The 20,877-nt window shown below is 35.1% G+C and overlaps 1 protein-coding gene across 1 annotated transcript in view; it reads left to right on the top strand.

The window, feature by feature from the left end:
* The window catches only part of elp4 (elongator acetyltransferase complex subunit 4), a 72,156-nt gene extending 51,738 nt beyond the window's left edge, over positions 1-20,418 (top strand). Inside the window, 1 exon segment of the mRNA XM_016284921.1 lies at positions 19,977-20,418. Within this exon segment, the coding sequence (XP_016140407.1) occupies positions 19,977-20,087 (111 nt within the window). The 3' untranslated portion in view covers positions 20,088-20,418.
* The last annotated feature ends 459 nt before the right edge of the window (positions 20,419-20,877 follow it).

Genomic DNA, 20,877 nt, shown 5'->3' with positions numbered 1-20,877 from the left:
GTTGTTTATTCTTTGAAATGTCTTTCATCTCTGTGTACTTCGGGGAATTTCAGAAGTGTCTAGATCACATTTTCCTTCATGTAAGAAAACAGGAAATTACATTTTACATAAAGTACATGATGTGTATTTTTAAGATTTTATTTAAAAATTGTGATTGTTTTGCATTATGACAATTCAACATGTTATTTTCCCTCATTTTCACATTAGCATAATGTGATCAAATTGTGAAATAAAATGTGATATTATTTCATTCTTTTATGTTTTTATGCAGTACATCATTGTAGTATTTATTGTACTGCCTTTCATTGTTTTCTGAGTTATTGGGGGGGGTAACCATATTGCTTTACTTTATTATGGTTATTATAATTATCTTTGATAATAAGAAAACACTATGCTGATTAATGTTTTTTGTTGAAACCATGATACTTTTTTTTTTCTTTGAATAGAAAGTTCAAAGAACAGCATTTATTTGAAATGCTGGAAATCTGTTTTAATATTGTATAAGTCTTTGCTGCTCTACTAAATACTGAGCAAAGGGTCTGAATACTTAGGACCATGTGTTATTTCAGTTTTTCTTTTTTAATAAATCTGCAAAAATGTCAACAATTCTGTGTTTTTCTGTCAATATGGGGTGCTGTGTGTACATTAATGAGGAAAAAAAATTAACTTAAATGATTTTAGCAAATGGCTGCAATATAACAAAGAGTGAAAAATTTAAGGGGGTCTGAATACTTTCCGTACCCACTGTATGTATATTTAAAATAAATAAATAAATCTTACTGACCCCAAACTTTTGAACGATACTGTATATGTAAGAATATATCAATAGATATTTATTAGACCTGAGAGCAGTGTGGTGTGTTTTGTAGAATGCATTTAAGTATATGTTCCTGTCTCTTATAATAAAACTCATCTATGCATGCATTGACGTTAATCGTTAATGTCACTAATTGTATGCACTGATCTTGTGAAATGTTTACACGCAATGTTGTCCTGAGCAACAGGTAAAGATGCCACTGTTCATAGCTGCCATTCTTGATTTAGGTGTCCTACTCTCTCTCAGGAACCTAGTGTCACTTTGTTCCCTGAGACGAAAGCCCATTTGTAAGCTGGTGAAAATATGCGTCTCCCTCCCTCCTCCCTCCTCCCTCCGTGGGAACGACAGATCGAATGGCATGACAAATACTAACTGTATGCCCAGAGCCAAGGTGGTGTTTGTGTACAGGTGTGCAGGGATTCTTTTGAAAGGTGTTTCTTCTAGCATGGCAGAATTCTGACAATGCACTGGATGCATATTAAAACCCCCACCTCTCATGTAATACCTGTGATGGTTTCCAATTAGTTCCCAACCATACAGGAATTTTGACGAGCCCGTTTCATTTTTGGTGTCAGTTCACATCTGTCAACGCCACTCAGCTGCACAGGATGCGTTTTCAACTGCCTTTCTCATCAAAATCATTAGCTTGGCCATGAGCGAACGCACGCCTCCTGCTTTGTGAATGGCCGTGTTCATTCATGCTCCTGTGAGTGTGATTGGTGTCTTGCTGAGCAGGACTTAAAAACTGGTGATGTGGGAACAGCCTTTTGGCAGGTGCTCATGTGCTCCAGCCTTATGATGATTATGATTTAGATCACTGATAGATAAACGCCCTTCTGCCCCACATCTATCTATCTATACCTATGTCTGTAAATCTGTTAGTCTGTTGAACTTTCAGTCTATTTATATGTAGGGCCCTATGAAACCCGTTTTATTTTTTTCCAAATTCCATTTTCGCGGTTACATTTTTCTGGTTTTAATGGTTGAATTAAATTGTATCAATCAAAAAGCATGTCTAATTAATTGAAATCATGAAGCGTTTACAAGATAACAGCAATGTATTAAAAGTTTAACAAAAATCAAGTTTTTAGGCATTTTATTTTTTTCTCAAAATCTGTATTTAGTTATTTATTTACTCCCCAAATTCTGTGTTTTTCATTTTTATTTTTCAATTTTTATGGATCACATTTTAATAATAAAACTTTTTTAACAATAATAGGGCCCTATGTAATGTTTAGTGTGTTTTTCCAGAAATTGTGTGTTATGTACTTTAATTTTTCTCATAATCAAATGATGTATAAGATGATCATTTAATTTATCTTTTAATCAAATGAAAATTAAAAACCCTTTACTTTTTTCATTTTTTAATTTTTCTTTTTCTTTTGGCAAACAAAGTGGTTTACTGTTCAAATTAAAGCATGGAAGAAAATTTGTAATTAAAATAAAGCTTTAATAATAATTGTATTAGTAGTAGTAGGATGCACCTTCTACTGTACAATAGTAATATATTTCTGTCACAATTTCTTCAAGTTAAACCAAACTTTTATTTTGACAGGTTGCTGTGAAGAGTTTTGTTTGTGTGGGTATATGATATGACGGTAGTTTTTCTCAAATGAAGCGGTCAGATGCTCATGAAGTGACTCTCAGAGCAGTTCTGGAGATGTTGTTATGTATTCATGTCCTCACTTAGTGAGAAGGCAGAAGCTAAAAAACATTGCGAGTGTCACGTGCACTTAGGTGAAACTGCGCGTCTGCGCCACTCATTCACACAGAGACACACAGAGCATGCAGAATTCATATTTAAGTAGTCTTTTTGCGGTTTGATATAATCTGTTAGTCTGTTGAACTTTCAGTCTATTTATATGTAGGGCCCTATGAAACCCGTTTTATTTTTTTCCAAATTCCATTTTCGCGGTTACATTTTTCTGGTTTTAATGGTTGAATTAAATTGTATCAATCAAAAAGCATGTCTAATTAATTGAAATCATGAAGCGTTTACAAGATAACAGCAATGTATTAAAAGTTTAACAAAAATCAAGTTTTTAGGCATTTTATTTTTTTCTCAAAATCTGTATTTAGTTATTTATTTACTCCCCAAATTCTGTGTTTTTCATTTTTATTTTTCAATTTTTATGGATCACATTTTAATAATAAAACTTTTTTAACAATAATAGGGCCCTATGTAATGTTTAGTGTGTTTTTCCAGAAATTGTGTGTTATGTACTTTAATTTTTCTCATAATCAAATGATGTATAAGATGATCATTTAATTTATCTTTTAATCAAATGAAAATTAAAAACCCTTTACTTTTTTCATTTTTTAATTTTTCTTTTTCTTTTGGCAAACAAAGTGGTTTACTGTTCAAATTAAAGCATGGAAGAAAATTTGTAATTAAAATAAAGCTTTAATAATAATTGTATTAGTAGTAGTAGGATGCACCTTCTACTGTACAATAGTAATATATTTCTGTCACAATTTCTTCAAGTTAAACCAAACTTTTATTTTGACAGGTTGCTGTGAAGAGTTTTGTTTGTGTGGGTATATGATATGACGGTAGTTTTTCTCAAATGAAGCGGTCAGATGCTCATGAAGTGACTCTCAGAGCAGTTCTGGAGATGTTGTTATGTATTCATGTCCTCACTTAGTGAGAAGGCAGAAGCTAAAAAACATTGCGAGTGTCACGTGCACTTAGGTGAAACTGCGCGTCTGCGCCACTCATTCACACAGAGACACACAGAGCATGCAGAATTCATATTTAAGTAGTCTTTTTGCGGTTTGATATTTACAGACACTAGTCCATATCGCCATTTGATTTAAGTGAATTGACCTACTTTTGATTTATTCATTCAAAATTTGACAAATTCCATGACATTCCGTGTTATACAGTAAATTCAATTTTTATGACTGGATTGCACAATTCTGTCTGTGTTTTCCACATCGTGAAAATCATAGGGCCTTATATATCTCTAAAATATCTGTCTTTTTCAATGTGTTTGTATCTATCTATCTATCCATCTATCTGTCTGTCTGTCTCTCTGCATCTGTAAGTCTGTCTGTCTCTAAATCTATCTGTCTACCTATCTAGCTGTCTGTCTATAAATCTCTGTCTGCCCGTTTATCTGCATGTCCACCTGTTCTGCTACATGCAAAGAAATGCAATTTTCCTTTAGTGCAATTAAAAATTACCCATCATATTACCCAATGCAATGCATCAATAGATCTATAGTATCTTTTGCATTTTCTCTGCAGTCTCTTTACACTGACCCTCTTTATCTTTAAAATATGTAGATCGCGTCTGATATTATTTCTATGTGTGCGTATCTCTCTTTGTCCCTGGTCATTATCCAGCAACACTCATATATGCATACGAATTGCGTTGGATACGCTCTCCTTTCATTCTCTTTTTGGGCTATATGTCATTGTTGTTGCCAGTAGGCTGTGTGTATTTATTTAGGGGTAATTGGAGGGAGAATCTTGGGGGTAATGAAGTGTATCCACTCATGGCTGCTCCCCTCCGCGCAGGACTCAGCAGCACAGCAAGCCAGCATCTCATTGCCAGAATGCTTATTTTATACCCAGGTGGACAAACACAATTACAGGCCTCGTCCTCATTGTGGTGGCACAGAGTCTGAAGCAACCGTTTGTGTGTGTGTGTGTGTGCCAGATTGGCTGTTCAGTGGAGCTCGAGGAAGACCTTTCTGTGTCTCGGAGCCCTCTGCACCCCTGCTGTTCTCTTGCCTGGTCCTTCGGAGTGGCCGTATGATTTCTCTAACACCTCCGGTATTTAACTCTGTTGTGGAAAAGCAAGCCCGACGCTGTTCATGATTTACATGTCATTTGCTGCCTCATATTGTGTGAAATTCAATTGCACAGCACAAACTGTAGCCAAGCACCCGCGCGTCTCTCTCTACCTCTTTCTCTCATTCTCACTCACACTCTTCCTTTCCCTGCTGTTTCTTCATATCAGCGAAAGTTTGCTATCTGAAAAAGTGGCCAGTTGGTTACCAGTCCTCTCTGTAGTTGTTGTAATTTTGATGTAGTTATTGTAACAGAACTGCACACAAGCATTATTGCGCTTTTTCTAGCACAACCAAGCTGAATTCTCCGGGAATTTAAACTATAGACAGTTATTGGCAAGTTATTTATAGGATGAATGGACAGACATTTCTCAATGGACAGTGTCTTCCTCATACCTTTTCAAAACATCAGTTGGCATAGTAATTATAGTAAGGGGTTGTAAATTTGATTACAAAGTAATTTTTGTAAATTCACCTTGTTTAAGGATGTTTTGTTGTTTTTACTGGAAACATTGATTGAAAATGACTGATTCTGAAAAATAAAAAAAAATAAAAAATTATTTTGATTCTGTTTTTCATCATACCTCAAGTGTCCAGAGGTAGATTTTTACTTCAGTCTTTTAGAGTAGGCTTTCTCTTCCAGCAGATGTGAATGGTGTGTATATAGTGTAACAGAGGTACGGTGCTGTTGTTTCTCTTTGTCTGCTGGGCTAAACCTGTTGTGACAGGAGAGGAGTTGCTGGAGTGTTGTTGTCTCTCCCCTCTCTGTCCTTCAGTGACCTTCAGATCTCTCACAATTACAAATTTGCATTATCCACTCGAGTCTTATATACATGCAGCTGTATTTAGAATAACATATTTTGACATGGATGGATGGATAGAACATTTTTTGGAAAGAAATTGGAACTTTGGAACTTTAATTCAGTGAGGATGCATTTAGTTGGTCAAAACTATTATAAAAGACATTCATAGACATTGGTATTTAATATTTTAAATAAATGCTGTTCTTATGACCTTTCTAGAATCCTAAAAATCCTGAATCTTGTCCTAAAATGGAAAACAGAAGAGACGAGAGAGAGAGAGAGATACTGTGTATATATATATTAATGCATAAAAATATATATCCATACATAATATTCCACACATTATGCTTTTTATACTCTACAAACTGTATTTTCTGTCCCCTTACTCTAAACCTGCCCATTCTTTATATATATATATATATATATATATAGTAGGGATGCAACAATATTCAATTAATTTATTCATGTTCAATAGATACCACGGTTTTCGATTCTGATGCTTGGCACATCAGAGTGTTTTTTTTGCAATTTAAAATGTTTTTTTTTTTAAACAAATTAACAACAAAAAACTCCTGTAAACTTCTGTACACTGGAGAAAGACATGAATTATTATAGGTCTATTTAAAATTTGTTTTGATGGAGGTACTATTTTTCCAATTACCCAAATACCCAAAATAGGATGAATTGGCTGTTATGAGCACTTATGAAACGCATGTAATGTCTGTTTCATTTATACTGGACTCCATGCTAGAGGGTGCCCTCGTGTAGAAACTCCACATATGCATCATAGAAGTAATAGAGCTCCTGATGTTCCAGGAAATCCCTAATATGGACAAAGGCATCCAGCTCTCACTGTGACTGAATAAAAAAAGTTGTTTTGAATGATGAAACATGAAGACAATAAACACTCAACTGCGACAATATATAGTTTATCTGTGTTCTTCTAGCCATCTTGGGTATTTTCATAAAAATTTTGTATACTTAAAATCCATTGCTAATCGACATAGCCTTTATTACATTATATAATATATTTTCTGTCACATTCTGTGAAGAAGCCACATCAGATCTCTAAAGGAAGTTATTTCAAACATTTGACTGAAGGTGTTGTGGAGTAACAACATGTTATGATGTTCTCTTTTGTTGGACAACAGGTTTAGAAACACCTCTCATTGCAAGTCATTACAAGTGAACATGTTGTGTTGTTGCTTTTTCACATGCACGTTATAAGCAGGGAGGTGTTTCCTCATAAACGCATGGAAATTATTTAAACGCAAAACTGAAAATACGCAATTCACAATCACGTATTTTACCGTGGATGTATCGAATGGTTCAGTATTATATTGAGAATTGTGGCATCTCTTATAAAGTGGATATAAAAAGTCTACACACCCCTGTTAAAATGCCAGGTTTCTGTGATGTAAAAAAAATTAGACCAAGATGTGAATTTCAGAACTTTTTACACCTTTAAGGTAAACTATAACCTGTACAACTCAATTAAAAGACAAACTGAAATCTTTTAGGAAAGGATGAGTAAAAATAAAAAACTAAAATGTGGTTGCATAAGTGTGCACACCCTCTTAGAACTAAGGATGTGGCTGTGTTCAGAATTAAGCAATCACATTCAAACTCATGCTAAATAGGAGTGAGTACACACCTGCCATAATTTAAAGTGCCTCTGATTAAACCCAAATTAAGTTTAGCTGTTCTAGTAAGCTTTTCCTGACATTTTCTTAGGCGCATCTTACAGCAAAACCCATGGTCCACAGAGAGCTTCCAAAGCATCAGGGGGATCTCATTGTTAAAAGGTATCAGTCAGGAGAAGGGTACAAAAGAAAAAGAAGGCATTAGATATACCATGGAACACAGTTAAGACAGTCATCATCAAGTGGAGAAAATATGGCTCAACAGTGATATTACCAAGCACTGGATGTCCCTCCAAAATTGAGAAGAATCTGGTCAGGGAGGCTGCCAAGAGGCCTACAGCAGCATTAAAGGAGCTGCAGGAATTTCTGGCAAGCACTGGCTGTGTAATACATGTGACAACAATCTCCCATATACTTCATTTGTTTGGGCTATGGGGTAGGGTGGCAAGAAAAACTTCTAAGCCTGGCTAAATTTAGTCAAGTCAAGTCACCTTTATTTATATAGCGCTTTTAACAATACAGATTGTGTCAAAGCAACTGAACAGCATTAATTAAGAAAATAATGTGTCAATAATGCAAAATGACAATAGTAAACACAAATTTTTCAGTTAAAGGCAGTTCATCATTGAATTTGGTGATGTCATCATCCAGCTCAGTTCAGTTTAAATAGTATCTTTGCAATCAAGTCAACGATATCGCTGGAAATGAAGTGTCCCCAACTAAGCAAGCCAGAGGCGACAGCGGCAAGGAACCAAATCTCCATCGGTGACAGAATGGAGAAAAAACCTTGAGAGAAAGCAGGCTCAGTCGGGGGGCCAGTTCTCCTCTGACCAGACGAAACCAGCAGTTCAATTCCAGGCTGCAGCAATGTCACATTGTGCAGAGGACTCATCTGGTTCCTGTGGTCTTGTCCCGGTGGTCGTCTGAGACCAGGTCTTTACAGGGGATCTGTATCTGGGGCTCATCTAGTTGTCCTGGTCTCCGCTGTCTTTCAGGACTGTGGAGGTCCTTTCTAGGTGCTGATCCACCATCTGGTCTGAATACGTACTGGATCCGGGTGACTGCAGTGACCATCTGATCTGGATACAGACTGGATCTGGTGGCTACGGTGACCTCGGAATAAGAAAGAAACAGACTAATATTAGCGTAGATGCCATTCTTCTAACAATGTAGCAAGTACATCGGGTGTTATTACACCATTTAGCAAAAACACATTTTAAGTTTCCCAAAAAGCATGTGGGAAAATGTGTTATGGTCTGATGAAACCAAGGTTGAACTTCTTGGTCATATTTCTAAAAGGTATGCTTTGCGAAAAAACAACACTGCACATCACCAAAGGAACACCATACCCACAGTGAAGCATGGTGGTGGCAGCATCATGCTTTGGGATGTTTTTCTTCAGCTGGAACTGGGACCTTAGTCAAGGTGGAGGGAATTATGAACAGTTCCAAATACCAGTCAATATTGGCACAAAACCTTCAGGCTTCTAGACAGCTGAAGATGAAGAGGAACTTTATCTTTCAGCACAACAACAACCCAAAGCATACATCCAAATCAACAAAAGAATTGCTTCACCAGAAGAAGATTGAAGTTTTGGAATGGCCCGGCCAGAGCCCAGACCTGAATCCAATTGAAAATCTGTGGGGTGATCTGAAGAGGGCTGTGCACAGGAGATGCTCTCGCAATCTGACAGATTAGGAGCATTTGTGCAAAGAAGAGTGGGCAAATATTGCTAAGTCAAGATGTGCCATGCTGATAGATTCATACACAAAATGACTGAGTGGTGTAATAAAATCAAAAGGTGCTTCAACAAAGTATTAGTTTAAGGGTGTGCACACTTATGAAACCACATTATTTTAGTTTTATATTTTTACTCCTCCTTTCCTAAAAGATTTCAGTTTGTTTTTTAATTGAGTTGTACAGGTTATAGTTTACATTAAAGGTGGGAAAAGGTCTGAAATTATTTATCTTGGTCTAATTTTATTTACATCACAGAAACCTGGCAATTTAACAAGGGTGTGTAGACTTTTTATATCCACTGTATATATATATGTGTGTGTGCGTATATATGAATGCATGTATGTATATATCAAAAAGTGGTAATAATGGAACAATGTGATTTTTCACTATTATATTCACTAAAAAGTGATTTTTCACTATTATACACAACAGGATATGCATTTTCATGGGTTTAAAGAAATTATGTTTTATTTGTAAGACAATAAAAACACTTTTATGCATCAAAACCACTCTCTTTCTCTCTCTCTTTCTCAAAAGTCAACAAATTTGCGACAGCTAAATATAACATTTTTGACAAGCCAAACATGTCAGTCTCTGAGTAACATGTAATTTATTCTAAGCCGCAAAATAAACTTGAATTTTAACAATAGTTGGCCTAAAGTTGTCATTCTAGTCAGCTTGGTGTTGTTGGTTAAGGTCAGACTTGTGACTGCTAAAGTGCAGGTTATGGTTCAATGGTATGGGGTTACTAAGGGCAACACCTTTTCAGCTCTGCAGTATGAAGTCCACACTATGCCGGCCTTTGTCCCCACAAGTGCTGTCCTTTAGTTAAAGGGACTCTTTCTTGTGAAGAGTTACAACCTGTGATGGATTACACCCCAATTCATTAACACACTGAGAAGCACTTAAACACACTCTTAGACTCTCTTTCGCCCACTTTTTCCCTCTCTCTGTGTCCAAGTTTCTCTCATACACCCAGTTCTCCTTTTGTCTCAGTTTGATCTGCAGCCTTGCGAAAGGCAAGTCGTCCATACAAAACCCCGTCTTTATCTGCCATTATACTTTTCCTCTCTCTCCCTACCTTCTCTTTTTTTCTTCTCTCGCTAGCGTTTCTCCTCCCATGTCGTCTTGATAGCTGAAAATACCTGCTGGCTCATTAGCTCCTTCCTCACGGTGCTGCACACGCATAAAGAGCAGCGATGGCTAACAGCAGAAGCCTTTAGCTCGCTGTCACACACACAAATGCACACACTCTCACGCACACTTCCCTTAAGCTTGTGGGTTGCTCTTATTGGGTTGAAGGATTGAGTCCCACACCTCCATTTGTAGTTGCATCAGACAGAGTTTCTTTTTTTGTGTTCTGCTAGACATTGGTGGGGGGGGGGGAGTTTGAGCCAGTGGACTCCACCACTAAACCAACTGGTCAGGTCCACAGAGAGAAACGACACCGTAACCATGGCCGACCTCGCCGCTGCTGCACGTAATGTGTTTAAACTGTGTTTGAACCCCACTTCTGGTTTGGGGGGAGGTGGGCAGGAGGAGGAGAACAGGGGCTGGGTTTTGTTGGACAAGTGGAGCACAGACCGGAAGGCCTTCAGATTGTATTTGTTTGTGGTCCCTTTTGAGGAGTTTATCACTGATCGCTCAAAGTGCCTCCAGTCCTCAATGAGCAAGAAAGGTCAAAAAGGTCAACAAAATTATACAGGGTCCTTTCGTGTTGCTCTTTTCAATGTAAAATTGCAGAGGAAACCGTAAGGTGATGGGATGAACATTAGGGCTGGATTATATTACACCGATTTCAGCCTTTTTCTAGCCTGATTTTAGTATTTCTGTGGCCCTTCAAGTCCCGTCTGCATATTTTGCACAATTGGAGTTGTCAAATATCATGTAGAATTATGTGATATGTACAATTTCTTACCATCAGACTTTGATTCCATCTGTTTGATATATTAGAGCAGACTAAGATGGTAGTTTATTATAAACGATGACTCAAATCTGAATCTCAAGTGTACTTGGCCCATTCTTTTCAGATGGTAAAAGTCCTAAATGTAATACAGCCTTAAGTCGACTTCCCATTTGGCAACAAAACCCACAAATAAACAATTGTTATATACTGAATTAAAATTAATTTAGTTACTTTAACCTGTGGTTGTTAGCCTTTAAACCATACTTTGGAGTCAGTACGATTTTTTTAAAGAAATTAATATTTTTATTCAGAAAGTATTAATTTGATTAAAAGTGACAGTAAAGATATTTATAATGTGTAGATTTTTATTTCAAATAAATGCTATGCTGTTGTTTTAAACTTTCTATTAATCAAAGAATACTGAAAAAATGTATGATGTTTCCACAAAAAAGTATTTTTCTCTCTTTTTTTACACTGATAAGTTAAATAAAAAATAAAAATGTTTCTTGAGTACCAAATCAGCACATTAAAATGATTTCTGAAGGACCATGTGACACTGAAGACTGGAGTCATGATGCTGAAAATTCAGCTTTGCCATCAAAGGAATAAAATACAGTTTAGAATGTTATACAATAGAAAGCATGTATTTTACATTGTAATAATATTTCACAATTTTACTCCATTTTAGATCAAATCAGTGAAAGATCAAATCAAGACTTCTTTCAAAAACATTGAAAAAAAATCTTTCCAACCCCAAACTTTTAAACAATAATGCATGTTGATTTTGAGTGAGAAAAAGATTTGCAGTAAGTATTCAGTTGCTGTTTTCTTATTTTATTAGTCATTTACATTTATATAAACACCAAAAACATTTTGGATACACAAGCATCATGTTTTATAGTCACTTTTTGCTATATATGTATATAAGGATACATTCAGATTGATGTAGGACAGTGGCTTAGCAGTTCATCAGTGCTAACACACAGATTACTGCCACTTGTATGTAAAATGTTTGTTACTCTCCACACAAGGGTTAAAACAAGCATTTTGAGAAGCTAGCAGAAGCAGAGGTGGTGTTTCTCGTGTCATATCATATACTGCCTTCATTTCTCAGCTCAGCCAATCGTATATGAAAGCAGCACTTACACGTGTTTGTCCTCTGTGCCTTTTGCACCCCAGAGTAGCTTGAGGGCACCCGCCTCTGCATTCATATTCCGCAAGCGCCTTAAGCCCCCAACATACACCCAACACCCATCCGACAGCACTCAGGGTCCATTCGTATGGCACCTCTCCAAATCCGAACAAGCAGAGAGGAGTGAAAACTCCCCCTAGGTTCTTGACCTCTGCAGTCAGCGGCCTTAAGTCTTACAGCACAATGGACACAGCTGACCAGAGGGTGGGATGCAATGAGAACGATACTGATTATGGTACACAGTTGGGTTTTTTGTTATCTTGGTTACTTTTGCATGTCCTTGGGTGCTTGTCACTTGCATTGGATTTTGAATAACGTGCAGAAAGAAGCAAATGAAAAAGAAAATTGTGATAATTCTAGGGCTAATGCCAGAAGTTATTACTTCACATTATTTCATGTCCAATGGTTCTGATTTTATATAGTACCCCAAATTGCATATTGAGAAACAAAGCTGTATTTAAGAGCACGAAGTCATGGTACTTGTTTAAACATGGTTAATTAAAAAACCCACCATGCAGAAATCACAATTGGAAGACTTTGCTGGGAAGTTTGTATGAATAAATACACATTTATTAATGTTTATATATGAAGAGTTAATTTGCAAAAACCGATAAACGTCACTTAAAAAAAAAAATGAACTGATTGCAGTGCATTATTCTCCACATATAGCACGATCTGAACCCTAAACACGTTTTGTCAAAAAAAGCCGGTTTTGTCCACTTTCAAGGCATCGCGAGTTCACATTTAACTGCAGAAGCCGATAAGCGCCCTTGCTGTTTTTGAACAGAAACCGATAAATCCATTTTAGCGAATCAGCGCGCTGTATTCAGGTCAGGTGACAAGGCCACTTTCACTTTGAAAAGACGTGCTAGCTGAGAGGAGTTTCGTCAAAGCTGACCAAAAGTGATTGAGGATGGATCATTTCGACAAACTTGATGAACCTGTGATATATTCTTCAGGGCGAAAAAGGAAAATAAAAGCTGAAACATTTTCACGGAAAACTTTTTTTTTTTTTTTTTTACTCTAAAACATGAAATGTGGAGTTATCTGCTTTTGCTATAAAACAAACTTTTAATATGTAAAAAAAAAAATACTTTCAATGAACTTTAATTTTGTAAATTACCTGTATTTGTTTAAGTTATTATTACTTAATCAAAACAACCCAACTGCAGTTTGATTGATATTACTTGGAATGCGCAATAAAAAAAAAAGTGTGATTTCTGAAAATAAAAATAAAAATGGAGTTGTCGGTTTTTGCAAATTAACTCCTCATATTTGCCCTTAGGGCAAGTTATTTATTTTTCATTGGCTCAAGTTAAAAAATATAGATGTGAATAATTACCCTAAATTTTTTAATTGGATGAATGAAACTTTTTTATTTTCAGTGTACATTACATTATATTATTTTAATATTATTATTTGCTAAATGAAATCCAGTATTTTTTTTCTATAAAATTTTGATTCCAAAAATAATGTTAGTTTTGCTCTAGCACATCACACATTTCATAGCATTCTTGCTTTAAACAACCATTTGTAAGGTGAAGTCTTGTATTATTCATTCATTATTATTCACTAAAAAATAAAACTGCCACAGCATGATTTGTACATTTCTCTTAGCCAGATTACAACTATTTGCTCAAAGAAGGCATTTATTTTATGCCTAATCCTGATTTGTAAGTTCAATTTTGAATTTTGATTACTTCTTTTTGTCATGAAAACCCAAAACTTTTGACAGTTGACTTTATTTTGATAAGTGCATTAAAAGCTGGCATATATATAATGTCATTCTTATTTTGTATAAAAAACTATATGTGAGATTTTTTTTATTATTATTATTTATATTTTATATTTTTGAATTCAGCATCATCAAATCAGGTATGCAGGGCTGTTATATAATATATATTCAATTCAATTAGTTGTTTTCAAGTTTACTTGACAGTTGACTTTATTTTGATAAGTGCATTAAAAGCTGGCATATATATAATGTCATTCTTATTTTGTATAAAAAACTATATGTGAGATTTTTTTTATTATTATTATTTATATATTATATTTATATTTTTGAATTCAGCATCATCAAATCAGGTATGCAGGGCTGTTATATAATATATATTCAATTCAATTAGTTGTTTTCAAGTTTACTTGTATAACGCTTTTCACGATACAAATCGGTGCAAAGCAACTTTACAGCAAATTAAGTTTCTACAATATTTAGTGGTAGCTTATCAGTGGTGACTGTCAGTTAATGTACATATGGCAGAAATGTACGGAAAAATCAATTTAAGACGTAATAAAACAGACGATGAACACTATTAACAGCAATTATTATATGATGCAATCAAACTTATAGCAACATTTGGTAGTTCTGTATGTTGTTTCAGGGTTGGAATCATCTGATGAAATATATAAATTATAAATTAAATATATAAGTTATATAAATTATACACTATAATTGTATATAGGTCACCTCACAAGAATCTCCATAAACATAAAAGTCGGACATGAGAGTAAGCATTTTTGACCTCTTCTTGAGTCACCGCCATTGTATTTGATTGTTTGGGACACTTAAAGAAGGCATTGGTAAATGTTAAAATAAGCCAATTGGAATCTTTAGTTTCCCTAAAACTGACTTTTTGTATGAACAGTGTTGCTTCTTTAAGAATCAAATAATGGCTATTTCCTGGGTTGCTCTTAATGTATTGATGATAGGTAAAAACATAATGCTAGACTTTCAGGAGATGAAGGAAACACCAGAGAGTGGGGTGGTGGTCTACGTAGAATCATATTACTTGTCATTGTGATCAGTGTGAAAGAGGAAAATAACAGATAATGTTGGTTCCAATTACACTAAGCTGGTCTTCAGTAACTTCTCATGTTGCCCTTAAACATAGAAGTTTATCAGCATCAGCGGTTTAAACGTGAGGAGTATTTGCTCTGGACAATATGTGCTTGTTTGTCAAACAAAAAGGTTTCTAGACATGTAGAGTGTTATTGCATGGTATTTTGAACAAGTTTAAACTATGGTTTGTGCTTCTATGCTTCATTTAACATTTTGGTTATTAAATGCAAAACTTGGTGAAAAATGAAGACATGCTGATACAGAAAACCCTGAAGGTTAGAGCCGGTTATTATTCCCAACCGGTTCCATTTAAAAATATCAGAACCAAATAATATTAATGATGTTCAGTTGTTAACTGATCTGTAACTACTTAATTCTATACCACATTGGTGATAACCTGATTAAGTTTTTGTTGTTTTATTTTTATTTTTTCAAGATTTACATATTATTTCATTATGTATTACAGATTTTTTGTTGTCTGAACTTTAAAAGAATCTCATTGTTTGATCAGAGGCTGCCATGTGAATATATTAAGTTAATATATTGGGTTAAACATTACGTTTTGGTTTATGCTTTTTGAGTTAGGCTAAGTGAATTCAGGTAAGTTGGGCTACTTTTGTGTTACATCTTAACCTGTATTCACTACATAGAAAGTCTGTTACTTCAATCCAAACTCCTCTGATCCCAAAGTGTCTTGAAACACAATCTCCGGTGAGATTTGTGGTGATTCTTCACAAGTGCCACTGCAACCAACGAGAAGTAGCTGGAGGGCTTTGTAGCTATTATCAGTGTGAGGTTTTGTTCAGCGTGGAGTGTTATTTGTAACCCTCTTAAGGAAAGCCACTCTTAAGGTTTCTCTTGAGAGCCTCTTGTAAATCACTTCAAGTGTTTTAAACTGATTTTGTTCAAGTGAGTTGCTGGCAGAAATTGTTGTTGCTGTTTGCATAAAGCACTTCATGACAATGATTGCCTCTTAATAATCCACTCATCCCTTTAATGATCCTAGAGGTTTCTGTGGACTCAGTTTGTTGTCTTTTCTGTTATGTTATAAGGGTGTCATCTTCCCCTATCCCAGTTTTATATGCAACTATAAAGAAGCCGTTATGGTTTTGTTTGTTTAAACATCCCAAAACTGCAGCATTGACTCAACCAATGAGTTTGAGGTGGCCTTTTCTGTTTGTCCGACCAGTGGAAGACAGTTGCAATTTTTTGGAAAATGTGTTTGAAAACAGTCTTTATAATTTTTGCAATTCCATTTTGTGATGTAAATGGTGCAGAAATGAACTCTAGCTATTTACTAAGACTTAATCTATACCAAATACATTATGGGAGCACAGTTCCTGCATTCCCTCATACAGTAGGACATTGTGTGATCAAGTATTGTGTCATGTTGAAGTCTTCTTAGTCACGCTATCTAGTATAGATTGGTCTGGCCTGCCTTGAGCCTGGCTGAGAGTAGCATGTTTGATATTTCAAGTTGTATGCAGTAATGGGCTTTGAGGAGCCAAGTCAAATTGGTATGTTTTCTTTTTTTTAATTACACCTCAGTGACTTCCAGATGAGGGAATGTTGCATCCTTTACGAGATCAGTATGCTTAGCAAAGTAGTGATTGAGGCCCAGTTTTTCTTGTGGAAGCAATAGAGTAATAAATATTTAGCCACTTTTTAAATATTATAATATTTCATTTAAATAGTATAAATATTTCTTATTATATTATATTATATTATTAGCGCCAAGTCAAAGTGTTTTCTTTTGTTCACATATTTAGCCTTTTTAAAAATATAATAAATATTCTACATATATTTTATTTACTTTTAATATTATAATTGTATTATTATTTTATTTAAATCCACAAAAAAAAGAAAGAAGCTTTTTTGGAAAACTGCAAAGAAATAATCCTTCTCCCTGATAACATGGTCAGTTTTTCACTTGGAAACTCCATCTTTTAAAGAAAAGATTCAACCAAAAAAGTAAATAATGTCATACTCATCCTCATGTTGTTATCACTGTAAAAAAAATTTAAAATTTACGTTAAAAAAAAAAAAAAAAAAATGTTTTTAGGTTTTACGTTTTAACTTAAATTTACAGTTAAATAGCGTAATTTTATTAACTTATGTTAATATACCAACCTACTGAAGTACTGAAATCTGTTTTGCACCTTTGTAATACACTGATAACCACCAAATGCAGGTGGTGATGAGAAACTCACATGATGAACTAAAGCCCATCACAAGCAGCTTTTAAATGATAACATATATAGAAGGTGCACAGTGTCATTCACACAAACACCAAACACCATCATGGTAACACACATGAAACTGAAATAATGCAATAAACATTCATTTAACAACATCAGGGGTAACACACAACCCTAATATACAAAACTGACGAGAAAAAAAACTAAGAAACATAGTTAGTTCAACAAGAAAACATCAAATTTGAAATGCAACACAGGGAATTCTGGGAATGTCAATTTACGGTTATTCACTGTAAATTATATGGTCTTTTTCCACTTCCAAAAACGGTATACTACCGTAAAATTACATGTAATGTCCAATACAGTTTTTCACCGTATATAGTAGGGGAATTTACCGTTAACCATTTAACAGGTTTTTACTGTAGCATTTTTACAGCCTTTTACCGTTAAATGCATCATTTTTTTCGTCATTTTTTACAGTACAGTACAAATATAATGCTACTTCTTTTCAGTGGAACCCCAAAAAAAAATTTTTTTAAGAATCTTTGTGTAGCTCTTTTAGATAAAATGACCGTGACCACATCCGTTAAGCTCCAAAAATTACAAAAACATTTGAAAAAGTTTTGAAATGACATGATGGTGAGTAAATAATGACAGAATTTTCATTTTGGGCATTTTCATTATCCCTTTAAGTTCCAGCATTATCAGATCTGTAGATCCCTTCTCATGTTCTTCAGGGTTCCTCCAGATAAGCTTAACATTTTGATCCTGGGTGTCTCCAGGTTGGGATGCATGGTAGCCTTGAGGGCTTCGGGGGAAAAGGATCTGAAGCTCTTAAAGGCGTGTGGAAGAGGCTCAGGGAAATTACAGATTGTCCTGAGCTTCCGCCAGCCTACTTTTTTAGGAACATGACTCGCCTGCTGTTCAACAAACAATAGGAGCTTTAGAAGCCCATTGTTGGTAGGAGATAAACATCAACTTGAGGAATAAGGTCACCTGAATCAAGGCTGCAGTTGCAGGTATGTTTAGCTTGTGGCAACTGATTTGCTGTACAGAAGTGTATTTAATCATACACTTGACTACTCTTAACACTATGTGTGTGTGTGTGTGTGTGTGTGTGTGTGTGTGTGTGTACCTTGCACTGAGCTCCCTCATTAGCCTCTTTAGCACAAGCTTTTGGCATAGCCCATTGCCTTGTCAGAGATTGTGCCCATGTGGGGCCAAGTTACCGTAATAAAACGCTTGATTCTAATGACTCTCCTCCAAGCCGTAGCTCTATGCACAAACCTTTCTCCTGAACCGCCAAAAAGCTCAAGCCTCCCTCAAGGGTTTTTAGCGGCGCACTAACAGTTACACTTCTCGGACCATTTAAGGTGCATGACCAAGCGTCTAACTCGATTTGTGTTCACACACTCTGTTTGGTCTGTCTGCAAACACGGGCTAGGATGTTTTCTCACCTGTCTTAAGTCTACAGGTCTTCAGTGTGGAGCAAAGAAGCTGAAACAGGCATCTCTGGCTAAATGCGTTCGTGAGCACTGCACTTATTCATTTAAACTGATCGCAGATTGTAAAGGTTCAGTTTGTTTTATTCAGCAATATACAGATGCTGTCTGTGGTACAAAAGTTAAATTAATGCAAGAATATGAAACTATAATACTAACTGATGGTAACAACTGTAGCTCTGTTCTAAAATCTTAGCTGCCCATCTAGATCAGTGTTATTTTAGTATTATTTGCCGTTTATAATTTTATAGTATTTATTAATATTTAGAATTCACTTTAGTTTTGGTTTTCAATTTAATTTTAGAGTAAGTTTTAGTCATTTTTTTTATGTGATTTTGTAAATTTTTCAGCATGTCCATTTAATCTTATTTTTATTTTAGAAATTTTATTACTTCCAAGACAACATTTCCAATTTTCATTTGTTTTTCTGTTTCTATTTTTCATCTTATATATACAGGTGCATCTCAATAAATTAGAATGTCGTGGAAAAGTTCATTTATTTCAGTAATTCAACTCAAATTGTGAAACTCGTGTATTAAATAAATTCAGTGCACACAGACTGAAGTAGTTTAAGTCTTTGGTTCTTTTAATTGTGATGATTTTGGCTCACATTTCACAAAAACCCACCAATTCACTATCTCAACAAATTAGAATACTTCATAAGACCAATAAAAAAAACATTTTTAGTGAATTGTTGGCCTTCTGGAAAGTATGTTCATTTACTGTACATGTACTCAATACTTGGTAGGGGCTCCTTTTGCATGAATTACTGCATCAGTGCGGCGTGGCATGTATATATATATATATATATATATATATACAGTATATACACCGATACCTATATCTATCTATCTATCTATCTATCTATCTGTCTATCTGTCTATATATATATATATATATATATATAGCTTCCAGAGAAATTGCAGAATTCATTGAAATATACCCAATTTTTGTTTGTGCTTTGTATTTTTGTGTTTATTAGATAATTGCACTATTAGTTGGCAACATGCTAACTATTAGCTATTTCTGTTGCAAATAAATCTGCTCTTTGGACTTCCTGTTCATCAAAGAAAAAAAATGTATCACAGTTTCCTCAAAAATATTAAGCAACACAACTGTTTTTAACATTGACAATAATAAGAAATGTTGCTTGAGCAGCAAGTCAGCATATTAGAATGATTTCTGAAGGATCATGTGACACTGAAGACTGCAGTAATGATGCTGAAAATTCAGCTTTACATCAGAAATAAATTGTTTTAAAAATAAATTCAAATAGATTTAAATTGTAATACTATCTCACAAATGTCCTCTTTTTACTGTATTTTTGATCAAATAAATGCAGCTTTAGTGAGCATCATCTTAGCTGCTTGAATATAGTAATCGGACAGTATTATGGTTTACGCCAAAATACCATGGTATTACCATCCGATACCATCACTATACCAGTGTGCCTGTTTGTTTTGCATTTGTAGCTTTATCACTTGCCCTTCACATTATTCTTTCAGCCTTCCTCTTACATGCTCTTTCTCTCTCTTTCAGAGACTGCATTTGCCTCCAGACCTGTCAGAGACGGTGAGTCGAGTGAGTAAAACAGAACTGGCAGCAGGATGTGGCACCACTGCCACGGGCAACAAGCACCTAGATTTCTAGCGTATTCCCATTCCTCCTGCACCCTCTGCCCCCCAGAGATGTTCAAGGGCAGGAGAGCGCTGGAGCTGCACTACGCCAACACTAGGCTACAGTCACACCTGCACTGACACACTTGCTCTCATTATTAGTGAATGAGAGTAAGATGGTGCAACGTTTAGTAACTACACAACATGGGGAAACTTACAAGTGATATTCAGTGTCACAAAAACCTGACAAGTACCTGTTGCTATCTTTGGATAAAGCAAGGATGTGATGCAAATAACGATAACATAGTTTGGCTTCCAGTGTCATTTCAGTGCACTTCATGGCTTCCTGGTGTTTATTTGCTTAGTTAGCTAATAAATATTTGGTGTCAATAAAGTTTCTACAAAAAAATTTAAAAACAAAATGTCATGTTTTTATTCACGTTCAAAACAAGCTTTCTGATGGATAATATTTTCAACCCTCAACTCCACTTCAGTCCAAAACTCTACAAGCTGTATGATTATTTCAGGTTCATAATGTCGCGCTGTTCAGGATACAATTAAAGCAGAAATATATTCAAATATAGGACTAGAGACATAGAGTTTCTCTCTCTCTCTCGCTCTCTCTCTCTCTCTCTCTCTCGCTCATTTATTTTTCATTTTATTTTATTATTTTGAACACTGTTTTCTGCAAATTACATAAAAAGTAAAGTTTTACTTTACTGCCATTTTTATAACAACACAAAAAAAAGTATCCCCAAAATGATCTGCAAAATGTTGTTCTCATTACTATACTATGTAACAAACAATATTTAAAATTAAACTGT

The sequence above is a fragment of the Sinocyclocheilus grahami genome, unplaced genomic scaffold (assembly GCF_001515645.1).
Source record: "Sinocyclocheilus grahami isolate Dianchi unplaced genomic scaffold, SAMN03320097.WGS_v1.1 scaffold190.1, whole genome shotgun sequence".
NCBI classification, from domain to species: domain Eukaryota; kingdom Metazoa; phylum Chordata; class Actinopteri; order Cypriniformes; family Cyprinidae; genus Sinocyclocheilus; species Sinocyclocheilus grahami.
The sequence above is the reverse complement of the archived record's forward strand: the minus strand, read 5'-3'. Positions and strand labels throughout refer to the sequence as shown.